Consider the following 27983-nt stretch of genomic DNA (forward strand, 5'->3'; position numbering starts at 1 on the left):
CTAGTACAAATTTGTGCCCGGTGATTTCTAATCTTCCCTCAAATATCCCCCACAATGGGAGATATTTGAGAGGAGGGATATTTGGAGAAATATCCCCTCCAAATATCCCCCATTGGAAATGTTCTAAAGAAGTAGAAGATACATAATTCGATAATTTCTAAAATCACGTATATGATTTAGATGATATACCAGTTTACTTACGTAGTTTGGTAATTTACCGAACTTTCTTCATTAGCACTAAAATTTTTATAAAGTAAATAGAGAAAAAATTTTCATAGTTCATCCCATCTAAGTAAACATGTTAGTGAATTGTATCTTTTAGAGTATTCATATCATATTCTCTATCATTATATCTAAAATTTATGATAAATAATTTATTTTATTAAATTTATATAAATATTTTTCACTACATACTATATCAATTAGTCTAAAATAGTTATCATCCTTAATTTATTTATTTTTATTATTATTATTATATTTATGAAACGAAGGAGAGAGATTATAAAGAAATATTATTTTATTTTTAGGATAATAATTATATTTCTTAAATGTAAAAAATTATTATTCATTAAATTTACATTTAAAAAAATAGATAAGATAACTAATAAAATGTTTTTTAGCTACCTCCATAAAATTTAGAATACAATTTTTAAATAAGATAACAGATTACTTTTACATTCGAAATCCATCTTTCTTCCTTTTATCCCCAAATTAAAATCCTCCTTCGCTTATTCAACGTGTATTTCCCCTTCATTCTTGGGCTCCAGCCGATCCTCAGCTATAGAACAACAGAAACCCTAGAAATGAGAAAGCGTCGAAACGGTTCCACTGCTCAGGAAGAGGAAGATCGGGCCGCTCACCGAAAGAAATCCAAGCGGCAGGAGGAGGAGGAGGAGGAGACTGGCAGCGAGGATGATTCTAGTGGTTCCGACGGGGAGAGCTATCGATCAAAGAGGAAGGGAAGGCGACACCATAGCTCGAAGAGAGAGCACAGAAGGAGGGGCCGCTCTTCGGGTAGAGAACCCGAGCATTCAGCTTCGTCCGATTCCTGTTCGGAATCCGACACTGAGGAGTCCGGAAGCCAATTAGAGTCAGAGACATCTAAGAGCGAGGATGAGGCAAGGCGGAGGAGGAGGCGAGAGAAGCGGAAGGAACAGGAGAGGGAGTACGAGGAGCACAAGCGAAGAAAGGAGAAGTATAGGAGGAAGAGGAGAAAAATGGAGAAGGAAGAGAAGAGGAAGAAGAGAAAGGATAAGAAAAAAGAGAAGGAGGCAGCCAAAAAAGGGGCAGTAACAAATTCGTGGGGAAAGTATGGCATTATCAAAGAAGTTGACATGTGGTTAGTACTACCTTAGTGCACTGCCTTCTTTTTATCCTATTTCCGTCGGGGGTGTGACACCAGTGATCTTTGCAATTTTTCTTTCAACGTGAGCTAACAGCAACTAAATTCCTATATGGTTTTGCATTAACACCATATACTGCTTACCTAGTCAGTTTATTCTAGTGAATATGATTGTAGTATCTTTTCGTGTGATGGTTTGATGGCATTCATGCATCAACGACTTAAAAGATTTATGATTATAATGAAATGAAGGCAGACAATGATATCCACTGGGTGAAAGGGAAGATGCACTGTGTCAGTTCATTTACTGCTTTGATGCAATTAGTTCGTCCGTGATCAATTTTTTTTTAATTTTATTCCAGGAATAAACGACCTGAGTTTACTGCTTGGCTAGCTGAAGTCAAACAGGTATTTGTTTTTCGAAGGAAATGTTGTAAATAGAAAAGCTTGACCTTTGTGCATTGTAAGTGGGCTTCTTTGGGATAAACTGCTAAAAATTGGTTGTTTTTTCATTGTCCTGTTTAGTTTGTTGGTGCTTAGATCCTACATAGTTGTCGTGTAATTTCGGTTGCTGGAGACTTATTTATTATTTATTTTTTGTCATATATTTTTTGTTATATATTCAGTGAGCATAAACTCAAAATGAAGGTTAGTGCATCTACCAAATGTCTATCCCTTAGGGTTCTATTCTACTGATTTTTAGACTGTTGTGACTTTTGAGAAGATGGATTCAATTTTATGAGCAATTGTGAATTGTTGAATATCATTCCTGGTGTTTCTTTTAAACTGTTCTTAAATGACAGCATTAGGGTTTGAGGACATATTTTCTCATGTTAAGGGCAGCTTATGCATCTTGTTTTTGAGGTTTCTCTGATGAAAAATGTGTTGCAGCTTCAATACGTGTTTGACAAATCTGCACAAAACCTATCTTCGAGCAGTTGAATTAAGTTCAGTTCTAGATTCTTTTGCTCATCAGCCACATCAGTTGGTATTGATTATGTCTACCTTCATTTTCCCTCCTGATTAATTACTCTATTTGACAACAATCGATCAGTTTCTTGATAACTTCAGGATACTTCACCAAATATTCTCTACTTTTTTTATCAAAAAATAAAAGGCAACTATGTTCTAAAATAATGTTTGTGTATTTTCTTCCCTCATTAGTGGTTTTTGGCTATTAATATGTTAATTAAACTTGTCAATCTAATAGATTATTCAAGTGAAAGAAACTAATGTCCTTTAAATGTTTAAGCTAGTTGATTCTTTATGTATCAATACCTAGATTTTAATTACATGCACATTATCTTTCTTTCAAAGTCCTTAGTGTGTTCCTTATTCTGGATTATATTGTATTACATTTTAAGTCCCAAACTGTAGGCTAAAGCTAGTGCTTATTGACCATTGTTTAATATTTTAATGTTTATAATTATGGAATTCTAGGTTAATCTGGAAATTCTATCTAATCGGGAAGAGAAGCAAATGTTCAAGGAGTAAGTCATGCACAATATTTCCAAAACATCATGCTTAAGAAGATGCATAAAGTGCTTTTGGCTATGATTTTTAGTTTTTGATATTGTTTTTTCATCTCTTAACAGGTTTATGGAGGACCATAATACAGCTACATTTCCATCAAAGAAGTAAGGATTACCGAGATGCTCATAGGCATTCAGATTTTATTCCAAGCTGTTTTGTATTAAGAATATTTCTTTCTGTTATTATTATTATTTTATTTTATGCTGCCAATGAATTAATATGCGATCTCGATTTCTTCAACATTCTCGATTTATCATTTGTTGACCTTTGATCCCCATGTTAATGTTTCAAGTTATGGGTTTGTGTTGTTGGTTTAATAAGAAACTGCATACAATGTGGTTTCACTCGATGGCAGGAAAAAGTTCTCATTTGGAGAAGCTACCAACAATGATTTAGAAGGCTGTTTTCAGTTACCATTCTCTGGTGTCTACTGGAATATACTTCTTCCAGCCTTGCAAGTGTTTCAGCTTCCATCTTTGTTTTGAATCTGAAACTCAGTGCACATTTTATGGATCTGTTTAGTAAGAATTTTATAATTCTCTCTATTACTTTCTTAGATTGGCGTGTGGGGTCTGGCAAATATAAATTCTTTGGTGGTCTTTGGTTTGATATACTGTGATTGGATTATCATAGGCCTTCTTTCGAGGATATGATGTTCATTAGGATCATCTATGTCCAATTGATTTCTGATAATTCTACTTATTTTTTTCTTTATTTATTTGCCTATGGTTCTTTATGGATGGTCTTGTGATGGCAGTTTAACAATGCATCAGGAAGAAAATACCTTTTATGATGTTGGGTATATGTGTTAGCTTTTACAACCTTTGGGAGAAAGCCATCCAATAAATGACATTCGTTCCTAATTCAATTGAACTCATCAATGTAATTTTAGTTCTTTTCTTTTCAAACTGTATACACTTGTAAAACTCTTGTGCTCCTCTCTTTCATTGTAGCTATAATTTATCAACTCTGGTAATTATGACTTGTTTTACCATTTAATAGTGCATATCAATCACCTTGAAAAATATGCTCCTAGTTTCAAAGACCTTATAACATGACTAAGCTTGTTCTAGTGGAGTTATAGACAATTATTTGCAAATGTCTGATATTTGGTAGATCTCTTTTGCTAATGAATTTATTGTTTTTTTTTCTCTTCTTGCTATATTGTTCAGATACTATAACTTAGATGCCTATCATCGGCGGAAGATGGAAAAAGAGATGAAAAAAGGACCACAAAAGATTCAAGAAATAGAGCGCTCAGTTTTTAATGATGAAGAACAGCGTAGGTCTGTATTTGATAGTTCTATTTTTCTGTGTAGTTTAACTTTGTTAACTTGAACCAGTATTATTTGTTAACACATCAGATCGAGCTATTAACTATCTCACTTTTTTCACCTCTATCATAATCCAAACCAATCTTAATGTTGATTTTTTCTCTCTTGATTGCTGAGCTTGATTGTAAATGTCAATTAGAAATATTTAAGCTGAGCAGTCACTTTGTAGGGTTTAAAATATGGTCTGTGCTGGGGTTTCAATCTCCCACCAGGACGGTACCACTTTGGTTCCATATCGGGCAGACACTTGGCATGCTTTGACATCTTTCAATATGTTTTTATATCAACTGAAATGAATTTTAATTATAAATCCCCTTAACTTGTAGAAATTAAATCGAAACAATAATTTTGGAGCAAGAAGTTGCAAAAATGTAACAAACTTATCAATTATACTTCCTTGATGTCAAAATGATTGTTATGAATGTGGGGAATTTGTTTTTGTAGCATCTTAGGGAGATTAATTTCATATATATATATATATATATTTGAAATTCATATTAAATAATGTTCAAACCATTTGGATTGGACTTGAGCTAACACAATTGAAATTAGAATAAGTATATGCAAAGTTATTAGAACTGCATTGATAATCAAACCGGAAAAGTTTTGGGTCACTGGTTGTTAATTGGCCTAATTGGATATCGAACTGAACATTGACCCTGTCAAGCTAACTAATATAAATATAACTAATTTCTAGTGCTTAAATAATAAATGTTAATACAAAACTAAAAATAAACAATTCAAATAATACATATAAAAAATGCCATGACTAACAATTAGATGTTAAAAACTTTAATAATTATACACTGCTAATTGAAAAAAAAAACCTAAAGGAGGATGAACTGAGAACCTCACTACAGCTTGGAGTTGTTGAAAGTTAGAATTTTAAAATTTTGTTACTTGTTGGCACTAATAGCAACTTAGCAATGACATTTTGTTGGAGGAGATGATTAAAGAAAAGGAAGTGGGATGGAGACAAACATCCTGGGGTTGGATAGGACAACATAAGGTTGAATAAGAGAAGGTAAGAGAGTAGTCGGCAATAGAGCACCAACAACCATTTCCCCCTAAGCCACCAAGCAATGGACAATGAGATAGGAGATTTATGGGCACCAAACAACATTGGCGATGATGAGAGAACAAAATTAATAGTAGATAGAGGAAAGAAGAGATTTAATGTGTCTGGCTTTGGAGGTGGTCTTGGCGATGATGGGAGAAGAATGAGCAGACAAAAAATTGTCAATGTTTAGAACTAGCAAGAAAAGATAAAGGCAGAGGAAATGAGGATGCCACATTGCGGAGGATATTGCATATGAGGCTTATTAGGGTTTTGGGCTAACAACAAAATTGGGTAATTTTGTTGGGTTGATAAAAATTGGCCAGTTGAATTGGTTTTTGATCGATTAAACTACATGTTTGATCCAATTAATCAATTGGGTTGGTCTGGTTTGAGTTTAATAATATGGTTATATGTGCATATTATGTATAGGGTACAATTTCTTCGACTTTGGTGCAATGTTCAAATCTTGAGCCATGTTGACGTTTTGATCATTTACCTGCCAATGTTTTGATACATGATGTTAATACTGGATTAGAGTTGAAAAAGGTAGGAGATTAAGTATAGGAAGGAGACATTGTTTGTGCCTAGCATGATTTTGAATCTTATACTATACCGGTTGAAATGGTAGAAACATATACAACAACTAAGTTTTATTCCACTAGGTGGGTCGAAACATATTGAACATTTGCCATAGTTTAACATTGACCGACAATCTAAAGCAACTTTCATCCTTTTTCCTGGCTTGGGACCGACCATGACTGATTCGTCATGGGCGGAGTTGGTCAAAACATATCATTTTGGTAAATTATTGAAATTTGATATCACTCAACACAGACAATATCTCCTTTCTTCAACCTCTAATTTGTCACCAACACCATGTGTCAGAGCATCGACACAATAGTAGAATAGTATCTCTCTTTTCAAAGATTGAAACTACAATATGGTTTAAGTTTTTAAATCTTAGTATTGATTGGTATTAAGTTTTGGAGATTTACTAGAATGACATGTTTCGACAGTTTTGCCCGACACAATTTGAGATTTCAAACTATGCTTTGGTGTCTTCTCTATTGTTGGTGCTTTAGCTAGTGCATCTCTTCTCATTGTCCTTTTTTTTGTCATACCCAGAGGAGTCCTGCCCGACAAACGTACAACATCTTTTCTGTAACAGTGACAAATAAAACCTGGATATATAGCCACATGATTGTACAATAATAATATTTACAGCTCAAACGGCTAGAAAACAGACACAACCAAGCAGTTGTATATGCATCCCACACGACTGAAAATAATCATAACCACACAGTTATATAAGCAGCCCACACAATTGTATAAAAATGCGGAAGGCAAAAAGAAAACTCATAAACTAAAAACGACAGACTGCTAGTTGACTAGGTTTTACACAATAAGGCAAATACAAGACACCACATAGCAAACCACCAAAACAAAGTTGAATTATACAATGTCAAGTCCACAAATTTGTAATGCAAGTAAAGTAGGAAACAAAATCAGAAATCGTCTTCGGATGTGACGTTAGACCGACAGATAGGATACTCCAAGACTCCATAATCATCTACCTGCTACCTGAGGAAAATGACAATACACAAATGGGGTGGTGAGTGTGAGTCACTCAGTAGCTAATAGATAAGATAGTGCATGGTCTATATAAAATATGGAGATTAAAGCATACAATCTCAGTAGAGAAATAAGAATATGATCATATATGACATAATCAATGCACATAATCATAATTGACATAATAAATGCATATAACCATAATTGGCATAATAGATGCACACACTCAATCTGAAACTCACATACGGTATAGTGATCAGTAAACTCACTAGGGATTAGTAACAGATTTGCTCGTAACACCTGAGCAATATAACCGACAACATATATATGTATGATAAAAGAACATGTATAAAGTATGACAACCATATGCAATAATTATATTTCAAGCATGTGCAACAATCACAAGCAAATGCAGATTTATCTCCAAAAGATGCATCGCGCATCATATGCAATATGCACGTGCATGCAACATGGTCACCCCGCCTACCCCTCAAGACACCACGACCCCTGTGTAGTCGAGAGGTCGAATAAATGACAACTGTACTACCCTCCATATACCACTATAGAGCGGCCGAGGCGGATAGTTCGCTATGTAGCTATCTCACTACATAGCATCGGGTCCCTGATTGCTCACAACGTCATATATCACTACCCCTGAGTGGCTGAGTGACATGACAGGAATAGCGACAACTGCTCCAGCTATCACTATCCATAAGTGGCCGAGTGTGCGACGCTAAAGATGATTGACAACTCTCTCAGCCACATGGGAGACTTTAGTTGTCAATATGCAGTGCAATGATGAACATGATGTAAATAATCATGATACCCACATGATAATCATCAATGCAACATCAATCATCATAAATATCTCAATACAATGATCCATCTAACACCTATATCTATAGGTATGGGTAGATCCAACTAGTGTCTACTAAACAATAAATATAATAAGTAACATCACCAGACACATATATACCATACATGTACGCACGCTACAACGTAGATATAATCAACAAGATACCTCCAATATCACACCACACATATGATCACCAACATAGGTATTATCAACCTGATTCCTCCAATAGTACACATCAGATACATGTGCACACACGACATAGGCACAATCAAAATGATTCCTCCAATAGTAAACATTGGACATGTGTGCACACAACATGCAAATGGACAGTCAGTATGGTAAACACCTACAACACATCAATCACATGTACACTCAACATCATATGTATAATCAGCATGTTAGCTCAGTCAACGAGACATCCCTTACAATATATACTCTACATATGTATGCGCAATAAAGTATCGATATCCAATGCCAAGACTGTATATGAAATAACTAGATCATCTCTAAGGTCAAGCAAATAAGTATCAAGCAGGATAATAGACGAATAGATTTGAGGTAAAGAAGCCTAATTCATCAATCAAAAATCATCATGCACTAAGTTCAATGAACTAAAGAGGCCAAGAAAGAAATACCCGTTTTTATATGTCAATCGTGCTAAACAATCCCATGTCAAGACGTTCGTCTCGAATCAAAGTCCTAGCTAATTATATATGCAACAACTAGCTAAACCCAAACCCAAATTAATTAGGAAAAATCCTAATTGAATGATCTAATTAATGATTAATTTCAATTACTTTCATCCATGAATCCTTTAATTGTTCCAATCATAATCTACAATCCATCAATCAATCCAATACAACTTAATAATTTCTACAATCCATTAACCCATCATTCAGTCCATTGTATCAACTACCAAACATCATGAATCAACCCTACATAATTCATCCATCTCAATTAATCCAATGCACAATCAATCCAACCCACATTACACTATTCACATCCAATATAGAAATGAAATCAACTTCAATACTCACCCAAATCGGATGCTTCGCTGTTGACTCACAACCGGAGAAGCTTGCTGCCAAACCAGAAGGTCTTATTGTTGGAAATGATAGTCGGAGAACGTGAAATCGCTGCCCCTTCAATTCAAACATTCTAATTCACCATCAATACATCCACATCCTAGAATTAAACCTTAATTTGTATCCAGAGTAGATCCAACCCCCAAATCTTCTACTAGTTTTAATAGGTTACCTCTAAGATGACCGTCTTGCTCCCCAATCATAGCTGATGATGGTTAGGCTCGACACTATCGGAGGTGTCGACTATGGCTCTACAGCTAAGGCACAACCCAAGGGAAGATGGCGACAGGTAGATGAAAACCTCTTGCTTGTGGCCGGAAAGGGGCGGTCCGCGTCGCGACGAAGGAGTCGCACGACCATGGTAGGGCCATTGGGCGACAACGTCGAAGGAGGTGAGGGGTGCGACATCGGTGGTAGTGATTGGCCGATGAACGTTCGGTGAGGAGACACGGTGTCGGGTGAGGCGTGAGGAGTGGCGTCGGGAGGGGCAGAGATGGCAGAGGAAGAGGGAGAGGGGCACATGCAAGGTACTGCTATCTCCAGTGGATCGAGGCGACAACCGGCGATGGACGATCGATTATCGACGATCGGGAGAGGAGAAGGGGGATCAGGGAAATCGGCGATGGATTGGGGAATAGGAGATCGGGATTAAGGTGGATGAAGAGTTAGGTTTAGTATTTATAAGTTAGGTTTTGCTTACTCCATTCAGTGATTGAAATACCGTTCTGTGTCGCCCGGCACGGACGGTTTTACCGTTCCGCTAGCGAAGCGAAATCGGCACGTCATGCGTGCGCGTCTCGAGCAGGGAGGTGTCGCCGGACTCCTCTGGCGCCGTCGGAGGAGTCCCAGGGCGTTTCGCTTCGCGGGCGATGGCGTCCGCAAGGCATCGCGACTCGATGGCGGAAACGAAAGCGTCTCAGGCGTCGCCGTCGGATGCGTCGCAGGGCTCGCCGGAAGCTTCGCCGGACACTTCCGGTGCTGCTGGAGGCATAGCCGGACGCCTCTGGTGCCATCGGCGGTGCGCGGGTGGCGCGAGGGCGAGCGGTAACTGTACAAAACTAATATTACAATTTAATAAATATATTTTAAAGAGGTTTTTATAAACCCTAATTAAATTATCCCAATAAAATATAAAAAAATATATTTAAAATTTTAAAAAATTTAATAAATTTTATTAAATAATATTCTGAAATTATTTTTAATATTTTAAATTTTATTTAAAAATTCTAAAAAATTTTATTTTTTTAAAATTTCTGAAAAATTGTATAAAAACTCTAATACATTTAATTTATATTCTGATATTTTTTAATTATTTTTAAATTTTTTTTACTATTTTAATGGTTAATTGATATTCTAATTTTTTTACTATTTTAAATATATATTATTTAAATTATTAAATAAATAAATAGTCAATTTATATAATTATATATAAAATAGTATTTTATATTTATTTATATAATTATGATTATTTAATTTGAATATTGGAGAATTATAAAGGTTATGAATCAATTTTAATTCGAGTTATTGATAGATTAATTTTCTTTAATGCAAACTATATTTAATTATTTTTTTTAACAATATTAAGTTGTTTAATAATGAAGAACTTATATAAAATTAATATACAACTTATTTTTAAATTATACATAATAAATATATTTATCTAATAATTACTATATATAAATAAAAAAATACCGAAACCGTATCGGCACGACATGATACGATACCGAAACCGTATCGTTCCGGCCTGGGATCGAAACCTCAGTACGAGTTGAGATTTCAAACCTTGACTCCATTATAGGTTTAATTAAACCCAACTGGTTAATCAATTTAATCAACTCCAAACTAAATGGATATTCCAAAGAGGCTTTCTCCTAACCTATATATTCATCCCCTTAAACGTGTCATATGGACTTTGTTTAAATCCCCAAAAATTTCTAAAAATTCTCGAAAAATCCAGTAAGGTTATTTCTCCAATAACACTTATTATTTAATTTGCTGTATCTTACATTTTTGGTGCTAGTTAAGATATGTGTTAGTTGGACTATCCAATTCATGTTGGCATGGTTGACATTGTGATATTTGCCAATGCAGGCACAATATTTGTTTTGGTCAACTATCAAAGTGATACATTTTGGCTATGTTGATCATTAGGATCACATTAAAACCATGCTTCTTCGTTTCATTAACAATACTTCTAAAGGATGGTAATGACTTAGCGGATCCTGTCATTTTAAAGATGTTCTCTTTATTTTTTAGCTGCAAGTTTAGAGTTTAATTTGTTTCACTGGTTCCTGGAACATCTTTGGCATAAATTTCATATGTTAATGAAAAAGATATAGTCTGGTTATTGCCTTGTTGTTAAGTTCATTTGTTTCTGAAGTGTTTTTTTCCCCAAAAGTTGTTCCAATGTTCATGTAGCATTCTGAATTTAGTACATTTTGCATCATCCTCAAGGGTTTTTTTTTATGATTCATATATGAGGATTAAACTGTTGATGGTCCTACAATTGTGGTAAAGAAGCTTATTTGTCAATTTCTACCAACTCTCCAAATTGTTGTTTATACAGAATTGAATTACTAAGGGAGCGTGAAAGACAAAAGGAAGAACAAGTGGAAGCTTTAAAACGTTCAATGCAGGGTGGAATGGTTAGAAATTTTTCTATTGCTTTCCTTTTTAATGTAACAAAATTTAGCCCTTTGACTTCTACATGCAGTTAATTTTGCTTCTTTTGATATCATGTGTGTACCTGTTTCTTTTGATTCCACCACAATGTTGACACTAAGGGATGCTTGCTCTCTTTTACATTAAAGAATGTAACCAACTGCCCTTTTCCACTATATTTGCTGCATCACAAGCAACCTCAAAAAGTTAGGAAAGATCCTGAGGGGATTAAGGGATTGTTGAGTTTAAGTGTGATACTCTTCCTGTTCCGTTTGAAAATAGAGTGTTCACACAATCATGATTGACCAATATAGGGAATGAAAAGACATCACACCATAGCTTATGGTTAGTCTCCTATCAAGAATGGGTACCAAACACCTTTCTGTGATTGATACTAGATTTTCGATAATGTTTGGTTGAGGATGGTGTTTGGTTGTCAGTCATACTATGTAGTTGGAGATTATATTCTCATGCAACTTCCAAAATTTATGAAGACACTGCAACTTTTATCCTCACATCTCACAAATGTTTGAATCATACTGCTTCCATGTGTTATCTTGATGCAATGCATCACATCAAGTGTCTTGATTTCTCCCTTGTCTTCATCTTTTTCTCAGAGTTTATCTTTATGGTTAACCTCTTATTAATCCTCTAGATTCTCACAATCTTTAAATGTTCAAATTTTGTTACTAATAGTGAATGTGGGCTTTTCGATGCTATGCAATTCTTAATTTGGTAATGGAAACATTAAATATTATGGTCTCAGTTAAGGATAAAAGTTATGAAATCTTTTTCTCTCCCTTATAGTGCTTTTAGCAGGAGATCAAGCATCTAGCCCTTTGGTGGCATTCTTGACAAGCAATGCCAATTGTCTTTTTGAAGAGGTTGTTCGACAATAGTGTTGGTTGCATGCAAAGAATCTTAGAAATTTCTCTATTTCTATTGTATGATGAACCTCTTTAATTGAATTCAAGTACAAAAACCCTCTTCAATATGAACTTATTAAGGGTCAGCCTAGATTAGCATCACATTTTACAAGCAATTCTTTCAATTGAGTTTGGTATTGCATCCTACTTAATTAGGACTACTTTAGAGGGTTAATTAATCTATGGATGTTGAAATAAATTATTTGAAGTCTCATCACAAACAACGTTTGGTAGATGGTTTCACTGATCATTCTAAGTTGGCTTAAATATTGTTATTTTTTAGAAGCTCCAACAAACTTGATTTTGTGCTTGTCAATGGTCAACCATCTGATAATAGTCAAAAGGATCATTTATTGCTAATCAATAAGGGAATCAATTTTGATTTAACTTTCAGAAGTAGGGACTTCAACTCTAACATATTAACGAGATGTCCTTTGTATTCATGCTTGTATTCAAGAGACAAGCCTACATCTTCCCAAAACATGAGATGTTGTAAATGTGGATCATGATAGAGTTGTCAATGGGTTGTATCCAAGTTAAGCATGACTAGTACTCAAGATAGGCTCGATTTGGTCATGGTTAGCCTTAGCCCAACTAAAGGACATAAGGAAAATACTAAATATAGAAAGTATTTTTTAAATTTTGATTTATATGATTTAAGAGTTTCATTCAATGTTATGAAGATTCACATTAATATGAACGCAATAATTAGTATACACATTCTCCTTGTCTTAGTGTGCTCAATGTAGATCTAACCATGGTTCGGAACTGACGGTTCGACGGTTTGGAACCGATGGTTCGACGGTTCGGAACTGTCGGTTCGACGGTTCCTGATAGGTCGACCATTAACCTTAATTGCCCAAAACAGTTACGCTTCACGATTCGGAACTGCCGGTTCATGGTTTGGTTCACGGTTCACCACGGTTCAAGATTATTATATTAAAAAAATAAATAATTATTTAAAAAAAATTGCACTTATTTAAGTTGTCTACCTATCCCTTTAGGATATAGGAGAATCAAAGTCCACGTAGTTCTTTTACATTTTTATCCTTTTACATTGTCACTCACTTTCATTTTTTGTTCCTATTGTATTTATTCCTTTAGTATCAAAATCTTCAACTTCGTTATCTGAAAGTTAGTTGCATTCCTTGAATTCTTTTCTCAGCTCTGGTCCAATCGTCTAGTAATGCTTGGACTTCCAACAAAGTTGATTGTTGTTCATCTAATATGTTGCCTCCGACACTGAACGTTTGCTCCACAATAATTGACACTGGACAAGCTAAAATTTCTTTGGTGATCACGGAGAGGACGGGAAAACTTTGAGTTTTCTGTGACCATCACTTTAAAATATCGAAATTTTCGCTATCTGCTTTATTAAAATTAAAAGAAGTCGTAAAATAATTCTCAAGTTCCTGTGTGAAACTTGAAGATCCTCGTGGATGTTTCGTCCGTTCTTTTAATAAAAGTTGTGCTTTTGTAAGTTTTAAATTACTACTAGTAGTTTGTTGTATTTCAGAAATATTAATTTGTGTTTCATGTTTTGCATGATATTGATTATAAATATCATATATATAAATTCTAACATTATATATAATATTAAATGGATTAGGAGAAGAAGAATCTTTAATTGGAATTAAAGCGTCATCATATAAAGTTAATATTTCTTATAAAACTTCTAATTTAAATCGAGGATCTAAAGCAAATGCAATTAAATAAATTTCAGGAATAAAATAAAAATATTTTTCTCATTTAGTTTTCATAGTTAAGATGCAAGAAGATAAAGATTCATTATTAATATGTCATTTAAAACTAATACTATATTAGAAAATTTTTCTAAAACTACTTGAGTAGTGGAATAATAAACACTGGAAAGTTGTTCGGTTGCATCATTAAATACTTTTAAAATTTCACAAATACTACTATAAATATTCCATTGTTGTGAAAATAAATATATATTAGTATTAGTATTTTTTGCAAAAAAATAAACATAATAATTCTTTATATTGAAATGAATCTTGTAATAATTCATATGTTGAATTCCAACGTGTGGGTACATCATGTGGAAATTTTTTAGGTCTCATTTCATTAGTTTTATAGAACCTGCTCCATTATTCATTATAGATGGATGAGACCATAAATAAGAAATTACAATTCTAATTGCTTTAATATAATTTTCTAAAATTTTTAATCCATCTTGAACACATAAATTTAAAACATGGCATACGTAACGAATATGAAAAAATAAACCACCAATAATAGGTTGATCTATACAAGCGGTATTAGAACTAGCATTATCTAATGATATTGAAAATATTTTATGAGTTAATCCATATTCTTCTAAAATTCATCAAAAATTCTATAAGTTAACAATATTTTTTTGGAGATTCCAAGAGTTATCGATCTAATGACAAGTTACACCCATATACGAATGTGTTTGCTAATGACCACTTCAAATATCGGAACATAAAGAAACTTTATTATTTAATTTACTAAATTTATTAATTAAATTCTTTTTTCTTTGTTTTACTTATTTTTTAATTGTACGAGTAAGTAGAAATACGTTTAGCACATGGATTAAAAGATTCTTTACAGAAATCTTCAAATGTGCATTTAGATCCAAAACTAAAAGAAAGATGTTCTATGGAAACAAATTTAGCTAATGATTCTCTTAAGTTATTATCCGAATATAAAAATAAATCGGAATCAGTACTACCGGTAGTTGAAGAAAATCTTGATAATTGTGTTTGAGAACGGTAGAATCCGTATTCCGTCGGGTGCTTCATTTCTACATGTCGTTTCAACGACTCATAGCCGTCACCGGCTTGGAATTTGTAGAAAGCATTCATTTCCAATAAAGATAGGGGTACATTAAGCATTAGCTTTAAGTCTCTATCTGATTACGTGGACGAACTCACTTGACACATTCAAGATAGTATCGTGGTGCATATTGTTTGCAGATGATATTGTTTTGATAAATGAGATACGTGAAGGAGTAAATGTTAAATTAGAATCTTGGCGGGAAACACTGTGAAAGATTTTAGGCTTAGTAGAGTAAAGACAAAATATATGAAATTTAAGTTAAGCAATATTAAACGTAATGAGATAATTGTTGATATAGAAGATGATGAGTTATCTTGAACTAAGAGCTATAAATATTTAGGATTATTTTTGTAAAACGACGAAGGAATTGAGAGAGGTCTTATATAATAGAAGCATGATGGTTGAAATGGAAAAGAGCGTTTGGTGTTTTATGTGATCGTAAAATACCTCTAAAACTTAAAAACGACGGTTAGACTTGTTATATTATATGACACTGAATGTTAGGTTATGACTTGAGCTCATGAGTAGAAAATAGAGTTGTAGAGCTGAGGATGTTAAGGTAGATGTGTGGACATATGTGGATGAACAGAATAAGAAATTAGAGCATTAGAAAGAGTTGGAATTGCATCTATCGAGGGAAAACTTTGAGTGACACGTTTGAGATGGTACGAACATGTACTTAGGCAACCAATAAATGTTCCAGTTAGGCGATATAAAATAAGATAAAATTTATTTAAGTATAGATGATGATATAGTAGGGGATAAAGTTCAATGACGTAGAAAGATCTATATAGCTGACCCCACCTAGTAGAATAAGACTTTATTGTTGTTGCTAACTTTTTAAAAAACAATTCTCATTTACTTAAATATAATTAAAGTTGGCGATTGCGTATAAAAGCTTGGTTAAACTTTAACCAATTCAAATTGAGCCTTACATACCAGTTCACTTGAGTTCCATTTAACCCTACTTCGGATTTCACTTGATCTTAAAACTCAAAATATTAGTTTAACATAATTAGTATAATAGAAATTAAAAAAAAATATTTTAAATATAACAAAAAATTAAATAGGATAAAAGTTGTTATCCAACATTGACAAAGATTGTTTTTTTTTTTTTTTTTGTGTGTTTTAACTTGTATAACATTAGAAAATTACAAGCAATTGGAAAATTAGGTTTCAGCGAGATCGTCTCAAAATTTTATCCTCCTATGTGTCTTCTCTTGGCTTTGGTTCGAGCATCAAGAAACAACTAGAGTTTTACATGACACTTTAATTTTGAAATTTATTTAAGTAAAAATATTTTATTTATTTAATTTCACTATTTTTAATTAATTGAAATATCATTTAATATATTTGAAGATTGCAATAGATAGGTGTGCACTGAATAGTTATATATATATTTTAAAGAATTCTATCTTTGTCAAATTTGGAGGTATAAAATATTTTCATATTTTCAAATTTAATTTTATTGAAAAATATCTTAAATTTAAAAATTTCAAATTAGATTGAGTTGAATTTCATATTTTCATTTTTTAGAAATTATACTTATAAAATTAAATAGATTTAATTACAAGATCAAATATCTAATTTAAGTTTAAAATTTAATATTTTATATTCTAATTTTTTTCATCTCTCTTGTTATATTATGATAATTGTAGTTACATGAACGAAATAAAATCAAATTAAAAATATAATTTTTGATTATTTCATTGAATTAAGTGTTTTATATAAGATTTTTATCAAAGAATTCAACAAACAAAAAGATCGTTAATGTTAAAATTTATGTGTGAATAAATCTCAAACACAGTTATATAAAACCATAAAAGTCTCGAGAGTGTTTAAATTTAAAAAATTGTGTAGAGCAACTAGAGGGGGAAGGGTGAATATGCATGTAGATCTTTGTGATCATTCGATCAATCATTTAGTTTTCTTTAAAATTGTTAGTATACATTGGAGTTAGAAAAATAAATGGAACAAAACAGAAAAGTACAAGTATATAGAAAGGAAACCCTTTTTTGTGGTTCAGACCCTTCAATTTCTACTCTACGGCCTATTCCACGGCCTATGACCCTTTGGTGGGTCAATCTTGGAACATCGCTATCTTTTCTTTTTTCTAAACACCTTCCAGAGGCAGAGAAATCTTATATAGTTCATATATAAAACACACACAATAGAATAAAAGTAACCAAATTATAAATTATAATGCAATAATAGAAATTGTTATAAAAAATCATTGTAGATTGTTTTTTGGTAGTTATAAATTGATGTAGATTTGTTTAAGTAGGTCCTCCTCGAAATTAGCAACACTTAGTGAAATCGAACACGAGCAATTATGTAGAAATCTCTAAGAAATCGGCTTATATAAAGCCTTCTACATGTATCTGGTTGACTAAAATTGCTTCCTAGATATTGGTTGACCAATATCATCCATGCAATCTGCCTCGTACAGATCTGGACCTATTTTGTCTAAATTCGAGATATGTTCTATTCCAATTTGGTTACCAAATTATCACTTTTCGTCAACTAACTTACCATATTTAGTCGACTAGATTGGATAAAATTCATGACCAAATTGGCCGACTAAATTGCTCTTTTTGGTAGACCAAAATGTCAATTATGGTCCACTAGATTAGATGAAATTCAAACTCTCCTAAGTTTCTCTTGCAATTTTGGCCGACGAAACTATCACTTTTGGTGGACTTACCATTTTTGGTTGACCAAAATATCACTTTTAGTTGACTACAGTTGTAATTCTGAGCAAATTATATTTATCTTAATTTTCATACAATGAGGTTCAAATTTGTGACCTCTTAGATAAGAGGCTTTGCTTTCTACTGATTGAGTTTGCTTGGTATTTCAACAAACTAGGATTTCTCGTGCTAAGAAATTCCTCGTGTCTATAACTTCACCTGTTGCTTAGCTTTATCACTAGGATTTCCACATACCCAAAGTTCACACTTTTTCAGGATTTCCTCACTTACCTAGAGTTCAGTCCTCTAGAACTTCCACACTTGCTTAAAGTTCATTTTTCTAGGATTTTCACTTGCCTAGAGTTCATTCCTCTATAGTATTTACACCTATGTAGAGTTCATTCCTCTAGGACTTCCTCACTTGCTTAGAGTTCCACACCTTTTATACTTGCTACACATTCGGTTACCTTTGACCCATTTGGATTTTTTCGACGGGCAAATATGCAATCAACCTTGACCTATTTGACATCCTCTACTACAACTTAATATATTTTCAAACATCCAAAATGTTAGATCATGATCAAACTTTGACTAAGTTGGCCAACCATGACTAGGGGTCTATTGCACTACCAAATCATTCCCTAATTTATAGAGGAATAGAGAAGCTTCTATTTTCTAATTACTCATTCTAGTGTTTTACTTGCAAAAGTTAAATAAATTATAAGCATAAATCAATCATTACTAAACGGAAGAAGGGGAGCCTTGGTGCAACGGTAAAGTTGTTGCTTTGTGACCAAAAGGTCACGGGTTCAAATCCTGGAAACAACCTCTCGCAAAAAACAGGATAAAGCTGCATACAATGGATCCTTCCCCGGGATCCCGTATAGCGGGAGCTTTATGCACTGGACTGTCCTTTTTTTTTTTTTTTTTTTTACTAAATGGAAGAAGTATATGCTGTACATGCAATTAAAGTTAGAAACCTTAATTTGGATGCAAGTTGTTTTGACTTTGAAGTGAGTTGATTAAGTTACTTTACATATATAAATAAAAGAACAAACATGTATTAACAATCTAATTAATTATTAAGTAAATAATTAATTTCAATAAAAAAATTAAAAGATATAACTTGTACCAAGTAAAATCAGATTAATTATATTATCATTAATAATTCAATCAGATAAGTATTGAAATTGGACAAGCACAACATATATTAAATCTCCAGCATGATTCAAAATATTAAATCTTGACACAGTTAAAATCATTGTTTAAAATATTGTGTTGTAACTCACGGAAATTATCGTTCCGCCCATCGACCAGCATGACGTTGACATTGGCACTCTCTCGTGAGGCTTGCACAGGAACTCATGGGGGTGCAGAGGCCTCGTGCGAGGTCCTCGTGAGTCCGTGGCCTTGCGTGAGGATCCACGGTTACATGGATGCCCTGTGCAAGGACCTGTGGCCGTGTAGAGGCCTCATGCAATATGACGGCGGTTGCGCGAGGCCATCGAGTTTTTTTTAATATTTTTTAATTGTTATTTTTTATTTTTAATGGTTAATTCTTTCCTCTATTAATTCTTTCTCCTTCCTTCCCATAATTTTTTTCTTCTCCTTCCTTCCCATATTTTTTTTCTTTTATCCTTAAACACATGTTAATTTTTTTTCTTAGTCATTTCCTCCTTAAATACATGGGGAAATCTTTTCCTCCTTAAACTGATTAGAAGAAATTTAATTTAATTTAAATTTACTTAATCCTAATCATTATGTTTAGATTTCAATTAATCCTAATTTCTAAAAATATTAGTTTAATCTAATAGTAAGTATTTATAATAATTGAATATAATAATAATAATTTTTAATTAATATATTTTATTTTTTAAAACTATTCAAACTGTTTCGCTACGGTATCATTTCGATCATGAATCGAAACTTCGATACGGTTCAAAATTTTAAATCAAAGTTAAAATTATTAATAATAATATCAAAATTGGATTAGTCATTAAATGTTACATTAGTGACAACTTATGACAGTATTAATTGGATTTCTCATTAAATGTAATATTAGTGTAACTTTTTGATAACTTTCTATCTAGACAAAAAAAAAAAATCTACTTTTGTGAATGGTTACAAATCTTGTGACAATTTTTCTTCACATATGATAATTATTCACAAATTTGTCAAAAGTAGACAAAAAAATACATTCTAGTGATAATTATTTAATATTAATTGTAATTAAAACTTTATTTTTTTTTTATAATGTTCATTTTCAATGAAATCCTTATTCTGGAATACAAGGGGGCTGGACAGAACGGCTAGCTCAAACTTCCTCCGTCGGACGTTTAGAAACAAGTGTTGGTTAGTAGTTGTTGAGGGGACTCATTTTAATGATTTTTCTGTGGAAGAGTTGGCTAAGGGAGCTGGGTAGTGACTAGTGGAGATTGGGTTCCTGCATTTGACGAGTCTGATTAGATTCTTCTATTCTACAAGGGGTGGTAGCCTTTAATATTGTGTTTAAAGGCAGGCATAATATTTCTGCACTGATGCAAGCACTCAGCTGGTTTATAGGGATAGACTGTCTATTTTTAAAGCATCTTAAACTTGACAGTGTTCCATGGTTGATTGATTGGGACAACAGCTATGTTTATAGAATGATAAGAGAGGCGGTAAATACCTTTTGTTTTAACAGATTTGTTTCTGGTTTTTTAAGCTTTGTGCTGAGGCCGACTTGAAAGGTTTGGGGTTTGTTGGGCCAAGGTTCACTTGGTTAACTATAGAAGGGTTAAGGACAATTTTGGGTAGACTTGACAGGTTCTATGCTAATGGTAGATGGCTGAGGTTTTATGATTCCATTAATGTTTTACATCTGCAGACAACCGCTTCCAATCATTGCCTCGTGTTAAGGGACATTAGGTGTAGTTGGGGCGAAGGACTTATTTATGAGTAGTATTGGAGGGAATGTTCTAGGCTTACTGAGGTAGTTAAAAGTCTATTGGAAGTATTGTGACAACTCGAGAGTTGAAGATGTTGATAGCAGGCGGTACTCTGTAGTAGCAGGCTGTTTGGAGATTTAAATTTTCTAATTAAAAACCTTTAATTTACATTTTTGAACTTATATCCTAATTTCTAACTGCATCTATATGGTTATTATGAAATCTTATTGTTAATAAACTATTGAATATTTATTGATACTCAAACTAATAAATTATAGCAATAATTACCAAATGATATTGTATCACATTAATAATAGGTATAATATTTCATTATTAGTGAAAAATAAATAATAATATATAACAACAACAATTACAATATAACAATAACTAGAACAACATTGTCATTGACCTCATTGTTGTCATCATCTGTGATGCATCAACCTACCATAGCATCTTAAAATGCCACCAGAGCAAAGGTCGAATCCCTAGGGGAATAATTTCTTAGGGAATAAAATCCCTCCCATCTAGAGAGGCCGTTCGGTCATCGTGACTTACTCCATCTTGTTGTGGGGCCAGTGATGAGGGGCGCTTGGGGTGAGCAAGTCATCTTTTTGCCACATCTATAGGTTTATTAATTACCACCCCCTCGGTGGGATGGTCAGCGGCATGCAGATACTCCGAGGGCATCCGAGGTTCGAGACACACGTTGGGCATTATCGCAATGCTCGTGGTGCTTGAACCGCTAGTGTGCTGGGTTGTCTATCCATGCGGGCCTCCACTTCCGGGATCTCTAGGCCTCGGATTTACATGGTGGTCGGTCTATGGGGCCAAGCTGGGCCACCTCTAGGATTAGTCGGGCCAAATGTTTGGATACCTGGATAATCAAAAAAAAAAAAATTCTATAGGCTTATTTGAGAGTAGTGTTTATAGCCTCTGGGTTAATATCAAGATATTACCTGGAGGAGCACATTAACAAATTACGGCTAGAAAATAGATTATGGTATTTTCCCACTGCTGACCAATGCTTTCCATCTTCATGGACTTCTACGGTGATTTACCAGGTGTCAAGCCAAGAACTGGACATAAAGTTCATTTCAAATGCAAACAATTTCTTAAACCTAAGCTACTAAAAAAAACAAAAAAAGAACGTTTTGGTGATATTCCTGAGATTTTTATTTCTAATTATTTTTTAGGCTCAAGCAATGAAGGAGCAATCTCGCCTAAAGGAAGAAATGATGTATCAGTATAAGTTGGGAAATTATGAGGTGAGTTTTTTCCTACATGTGACCGTTTAAATATTTGAACGCCTACACCAAATAGTATCTTTTTAAAATTTATTTTTAATTTAATTGCTCCAGGCTGCAGCTGCTATTCAGAGAAGATTGGATCCTGATATTGCAATGTAAGGTTTATTGCCTTCAGCAGCAGCACCAACAACAACAACAACAACAAAAAAAATTCATGTTTTGGAAAGGAAAATAATTCTACCTAAAATTTAAGAATGTTGATATCCTTTTGAGTTCTTCCTATTTTCGTGTGACACTGCATATTTATGTTTGTGTTGAATATGATGGTATTCTGTTGGAACCATTCATTGCATTTTATAACTTTCATACCATTCATTCTGATCAGATGAATGATTGCTCGAAACACCAGGCTAATGTTAAAACCTGAACGGTCCATGAGTTCGGTGATCCGGACCCGTTCCCAATTGGTCCCGCTCTAACTTTCGTGCAGCACTTGTTTCTTACAAGATAAACAAGCAAAACATAGTATTTGGTTTACCTAATCTATTAGGTTGACGTGTTTGGAGTTTACTCGAATGAGTCTTCTCTCTTTATTAAGTGCTCAGCTCTTAGTTACTTAAACTTAGTTTCTATTTAGGTTTATTTAGTTTCTAACTAAGTTTGTTTAGTTTCTAATTAGGTCTTATATTGTCTAGTTTTGTTAGGATTTTCATTGTTTAATTTTTAATTAGGTCTTCCACTGTCTAGTCCTATTAGGACTTCCACTCTCTAGTTTTCAATTAGGATTGCTATTGCTTAGTCTTGTTAGGACTACTACTGTATACTTCCTAATCAGGTTTTCCTTTTGTCTAATCCTACTATAAATTTCACTATCTAGTCCCACTAAGACATACACTGCTTAGTCCCATTAGGTCTTTGTACCAATTTGTCAAATATCAAGTCTTGGACTTTTCACTTCCAAACTTCAAGTCAACCTTTATTTTGCTTGGATTCTTCAATTAATTTGATCAAACAACCATGATCTAGGTATTTGGTTACATTCCCTTAAATATATTGTTCAAATCAAACTATCAAACCCTAAAGGCATCAACAATTTCTCATTTTTTATGCTTGACAATATATTTAAGTTATATTAAATTGCTTAACATTTCCGGTCTTATGACACTTTTAATTCTACACATATAAAAAAAATGTAAGCTCCTAACGATTTTCTTAGGTGTTGACTAACAATTGAGTAATTGTAAGTAAAAAAATTTATACTTTTACCCATTTTGAAAGATTGTTTTTTGTAAAGTCATTTTGAAAAATTTTAAAAATAATTTTACAAGTATTATTTTCAAAATAAAATTGACAAGTATTTTTTCAAAAACATTTAAAAATTTTGAAATATAAGTTAAAAGTATCTGTTCAGAAAGTTTTGGTCGGAAAGTTTTCAGAAAAAGATTGAAAGTATGATTTGGAAGCATAAATTCTTTTGAGAAGGAAATATAGAAAAAAAACCAAGATTTTTTTTAAAGAGAGTGATTTTTGAAATATAAGAATAATTTAGAAAATTTTGAAATAGAAGGATGATTTGAGAAGCATTTTGAAAAATGGAGAAAATATTTATGTCGAAAGCATTGAAAATTGTTTTCAAAATATTTTGACAATTTTTTTTTTATAAAAATCTCTTTTTTTTTAAAAAAAAAACCCTTGATCAACAACTATATATATATCGTTGTTGATCACATGGAAAATAAGCCTAAGTGTCTAAGGATTTGGTTGACCTAACAATTTAGAATCTATATATATATATATATATATATATAGTTTTCAATTTTAATTTGATTAAATCAAATTGTTTGGTTAAGGAAGTTTGATTTTGTGTTAGATTTAAATTTAACTTTAGTTTGCCAAGCGAGTGTTTTCAGAATAAACTTTTAATTTATGGTGAGTTACACGGACATCATTAAAATAATCACGTGTATAAAATAAAGCTTTTCTAAAACTTCTAATCTAAGGGACTTAATACTAAATCTTGATCTAACTAATCTAGTTTGAATTAAGGTAATTTCAACTAGATAACTAGATCTACAAAATCAATTGCAAGAGATAGAATGCTCAAGATTCCACCTAGATCTATACATCGACGAAGTTTCCTTACTATCATCTCAACCCTTTTTATTTTATATTTTTCCTATCTATCCGTTCTAAGATAAGTAATTAAAATCATTTATAGAATGCAGGACATGTGCATATGACATATTACATAATTAAAATATGCATGAATATGACAATTTGAACATGCCATCAATCAAGTCAAGTCAAAATAATCAAGTACTTAAGATATTAATGTCTATTAATGTATCAAATTCTTGATTTGATATATTTCGTGTTAACTTCTAATGTATCAATCCACTTTGACATATTTTAAGGTTTGCAATTTTATCAAATGAAATTTTATTGACCGTAGTAAAAGATGATTACACTCACACATGCACTCCTCACAACTTGTCCTCAATTTATGTGAAGGGAGATAAATTACTGGATCAGTTTATATCCGACTGTCAAGTGGCTAGGGGTGGAAAGAGATTAAGTGAAAATTTATTAATTATTGCATGATTAAATGGTACTTATTGTAACTTGGTTGATGAGTTTTAAGTTTTTGATTTCTTTTAGACGTGTAACTCAAGTTTAAACTTTGAGTTTTAGATAGATTATAAATGATATTTTCTAATGTATCAATTTTATTTTTTCAATTTTATAAAAATTTTGTTTTCTAATTTTTAAATTTTAAAAACTTTTATTTTGAATTTTTAGATTTAAAAAACTTGAATTTTTAAAGTTGAAAGCTCATTTTTATTATTCAAATTTCTTAATTTTGAACTTTCAACGCTGGAAAATAGTTTCAGGTTGGTATTAATTGATTACTAGAAGCACCAGTCGACTGCCCTTATCGAAACAAACTCACAGAACCATTCTGTGTTCGATAAACACTGTTACCAATCGACTGGTAACTGTACCAGTCGACTGACATCCTGTTTTCAGCCCAAACAATATTCTGAACCTAATTTCAGAAATGCATAAAAAAAATTCCGCAGACATCTAAAAATCTCCAAATTTTATGGAGAGGTCTGTTTTACCCATGTCTACTTGGGAAAAATACATCTTAAAATGTATCTATCACTAATCCCAGGATTGACACAAAACCCAAAATTATCTAAATGGTTCAATTGAACATTGACCTAAATTCCTAGTTTTGGCTCCTCTTGATGTATTTGCCCATACTAAACCACAATGCATCCCTAGCATTGGTTTATATGACATATATACATCCAAAATCAATTATCATGCAATATGACCCCAATGTCAAATTTCCTTTCATGAAATACAACCCAATTGTGCTAATTCCCTAAGGTTGAGACTCAAATCCGTCTCCAAATCTTTTGCCACATTGCATGACCTAATTTAGACTCCCAAGTAAAACCCACTTGAGATACATTTGCCATGGGTCCCAAATTGACTTCTTGAGCTCCCCCTGGAGCTCTTAACCTTGGTCACCTCCCTAGGTGACTCATCCACAATTGCTAGGCCACATCATTGCACTTCCAGTGACACTTGGCCTACAAACCTAACCTTTTTAACCTTGGACATCTTGTCCTTGATTAATTTCTCCTTACCTTTAAATGACTTTTCCTTGCCATTTATTAGCTATAGTCATATGCAACCCTAACATAAGACTTTCCCTTAGCATTGAAGACATTAGATCGATATTCCAAACTCAATCTACTATTGTTGGGTCTTTGACTACCTAACACCATACTTAACCCTCTAGATCCAACATTGAATCTATCTAGGGTTTTCTCCAATTGATCAAGCTTTACCTTCAAAGCTTGATTCTCCCTTTCTAGGTTCCTAAACCTAGAGTCAACATGTCCACCATGGATATTCCTAGACCTACCCTTCCTAGGCATATGTTTTCCCTTCTTGAGATTTTTGCCTAGGTTCTCCTTAGGTCTACCATTTCTAGAGTTATCATGAATGGGTCTCCTAGGGTTATGATATACATTGACCCTATTTCTATCATGATATATAAAGTCAAAATTATGCATGGGCAAATAATGGAAATTTTTTCTAGCATGCATGGGAGAATAAGAATTTAAATTTGAATTACACTTTAAATTAGGATATACCTCCCTTACCCTTGAAGCTCCCCCTCGACTTGAGCTTTTCTTCTTCTCTCATTTCCTTAGATACTCCAACTTCTTGAGCTCTTCCTTCCTTGGGCATCTTGTGTGGTAGTGACCCTTCTCCCCACACGTGAAGCATATGATGCACATTCTCCTCTTTTGGGCTTCTTCATTCTTACAACCCATGTTAGTATTTAAAATAACTTGATTGGGTTTAGGAGTTACCTTCTTCTTACCCATTGGACACCTACTCTTGTAGTGTTCCTTTTCATTGCAACCGAAGCAAATTATGTGATCCTTTGACTTTACTTCGGTGGAGATGCTCACTAAGTTGGTTTCCAAGACTTTTTCTTCTTCTTCACTTGACTTGGAATCTTCTTCAATTCTTGAGGATGTAGATGATACTTCCTCATTCTCCTTCTCCTCTTCGGATGTTGAGCATGACTCAACTTCTGTTTGCTCCTCCTCAACTTGAGAAATTAAACCCATCTCCTTGAGTTCTTCTTCTTCTTGTGTAGGTTTAGGTTCTTCCCGTAGAGCCATCTTCACCTTGCTCCACAACTCGTGGGCGTTCTCATATTCACCTACACCACTTATTACATTAGACGACAATATATCTATTAAGATTGATATTACCTTTGAGTTTGCCTTCGATCGTGAGATTTGATCTTCTGTCCAATGTCGTGGTCGGAGTCTCTTCCCTTTCTTGTCTTTTGGAATTTTGAACGGCTCCTTGATCACCATCATGGTGTCCCAATCCATATCGAAGAAGACCTTCATCTTCATCATTCAAAATGTGATGTCCTAGGCTTCCTCCTTCGAACTTCGGAGGTGCTATCAAGTCAGCCATCTTTTGCTTCCTTGGCGATTAGTGCAATGGAGAGCGTCCTCGCTCTGATACCACTTATAGGGGATCTTGTATATGGCTGGCTAGAAGGGGGGTTGAATAGACGGTGCCCCCAATAATTCGTTTCCTACGTATTTGCTAGTTACACAATGGAATAATACAAATACGAATACAAATATAAAGAACAAGAAAGAACAAACAAACAAACAGACACGCCAATTTACGTGGTTCGGAGATAAAGCTCCTACTCCATGTCTATCTGTAAGGTGGATGATCCCTATCCGTCGATGGATAACTCCCCAGAAGACCTCCGGCTAGCTTACGTAGCTCCTTATTGTTGGGATGTATACTAAAAACCTAGCTTTTTGTATGAACATAAGAATCACATTGGTCAAATGTCTGCATTTATGTTAAATGCAATTTTCCATTTAATTTATATTGTAGATAACATGGTGTGTGGTGCCACATAGAAGATTATCTTATCAATTCCTTATAAATTATAAATAGTAGCTCACAACCAAGATGGATTGGGATAAACCATTGGAATGATTGTAATGTAATTTGGTATTAATTTATCTTGACTATAAAGTTACACTAGTACACTATGTGTATATTGAGCAGAACCATTTGAGGTTATTTCTTTTTATACTGACTGGATAAAAGAACAAAACCTCTGTTATTATGAATGTGCATACTCTTAATCCCGATATAATAACAATCACATATACTTAGTATTTATTTCTTTAATTTATCAATGGGTGAGATTTAGTTCGTTAAATCAATAGACCCATAAGTTGGGAAATGATATTATTTATATGCTGTGTTGTTGATTATAGAAGGAAACTATGTCCTAGTAATCTAGGTTGATGATGTCCCCTTGAGGAGCTCATAAGGATTGTCATGTAAACCTTGTA

The 27983-nt window shown here is 33.4% G+C and overlaps 1 protein-coding gene across 1 annotated transcript; it reads left to right on the top strand.

The window, feature by feature from the left end:
• Positions 1 to 700: 700 nt before the first annotated feature.
• LOC121985042 (vicilin-like seed storage protein At2g18540) lies at positions 701 to 22424 on the top strand. Its single transcript, XM_042538288.1, has 8 exons — positions 701 to 1339; positions 1705 to 1750; positions 2783 to 2832; positions 2938 to 2979; positions 4048 to 4161; positions 11349 to 11427; positions 22000 to 22071; positions 22165 to 22424. The coding sequence occupies exons 1-8, from the start codon at positions 804 to 806 to the stop codon at positions 22210 to 22212; spliced, it is 987 nt and encodes a 328-aa protein (XP_042394222.1). The 5' UTR covers positions 701 to 803; the 3' UTR covers positions 22213 to 22424.
• Positions 22425 to 27983: the final 5559 nt, after the last annotated feature.

This window comes from Zingiber officinale, chromosome 1B (assembly GCF_018446385.1).
Source record: "Zingiber officinale cultivar Zhangliang chromosome 1B, Zo_v1.1, whole genome shotgun sequence".
NCBI classification, from domain to species: domain Eukaryota; kingdom Viridiplantae; phylum Streptophyta; class Magnoliopsida; order Zingiberales; family Zingiberaceae; genus Zingiber; species Zingiber officinale.

What these genes read in the sequence shown, in the direction of transcription:
- LOC121985042 (XM_042538288.1), top strand. Translation starts at nt 804, where the DNA reads ATGAGAAAGCGTCGAAACGGTTCCACTGCTCAGGAAGAGGAAGATCGG. An exon ending in GTTCAATGCAGGGTGGAATG is followed by an intron (nt 11,428 to 21,999) that starts GTTAGAAATTTT and finishes ATTATTTTTTAG; the next exon opens with GCTCAAGCAATGAAGGAGCA. An exon ending in ATAAGTTGGGAAATTATGAG is followed by an intron (nt 22,072 to 22,164) that starts GTGAGTTTTTTC and finishes TAATTGCTCCAG; the next exon opens with GCTGCAGCTGCTATTCAGAG.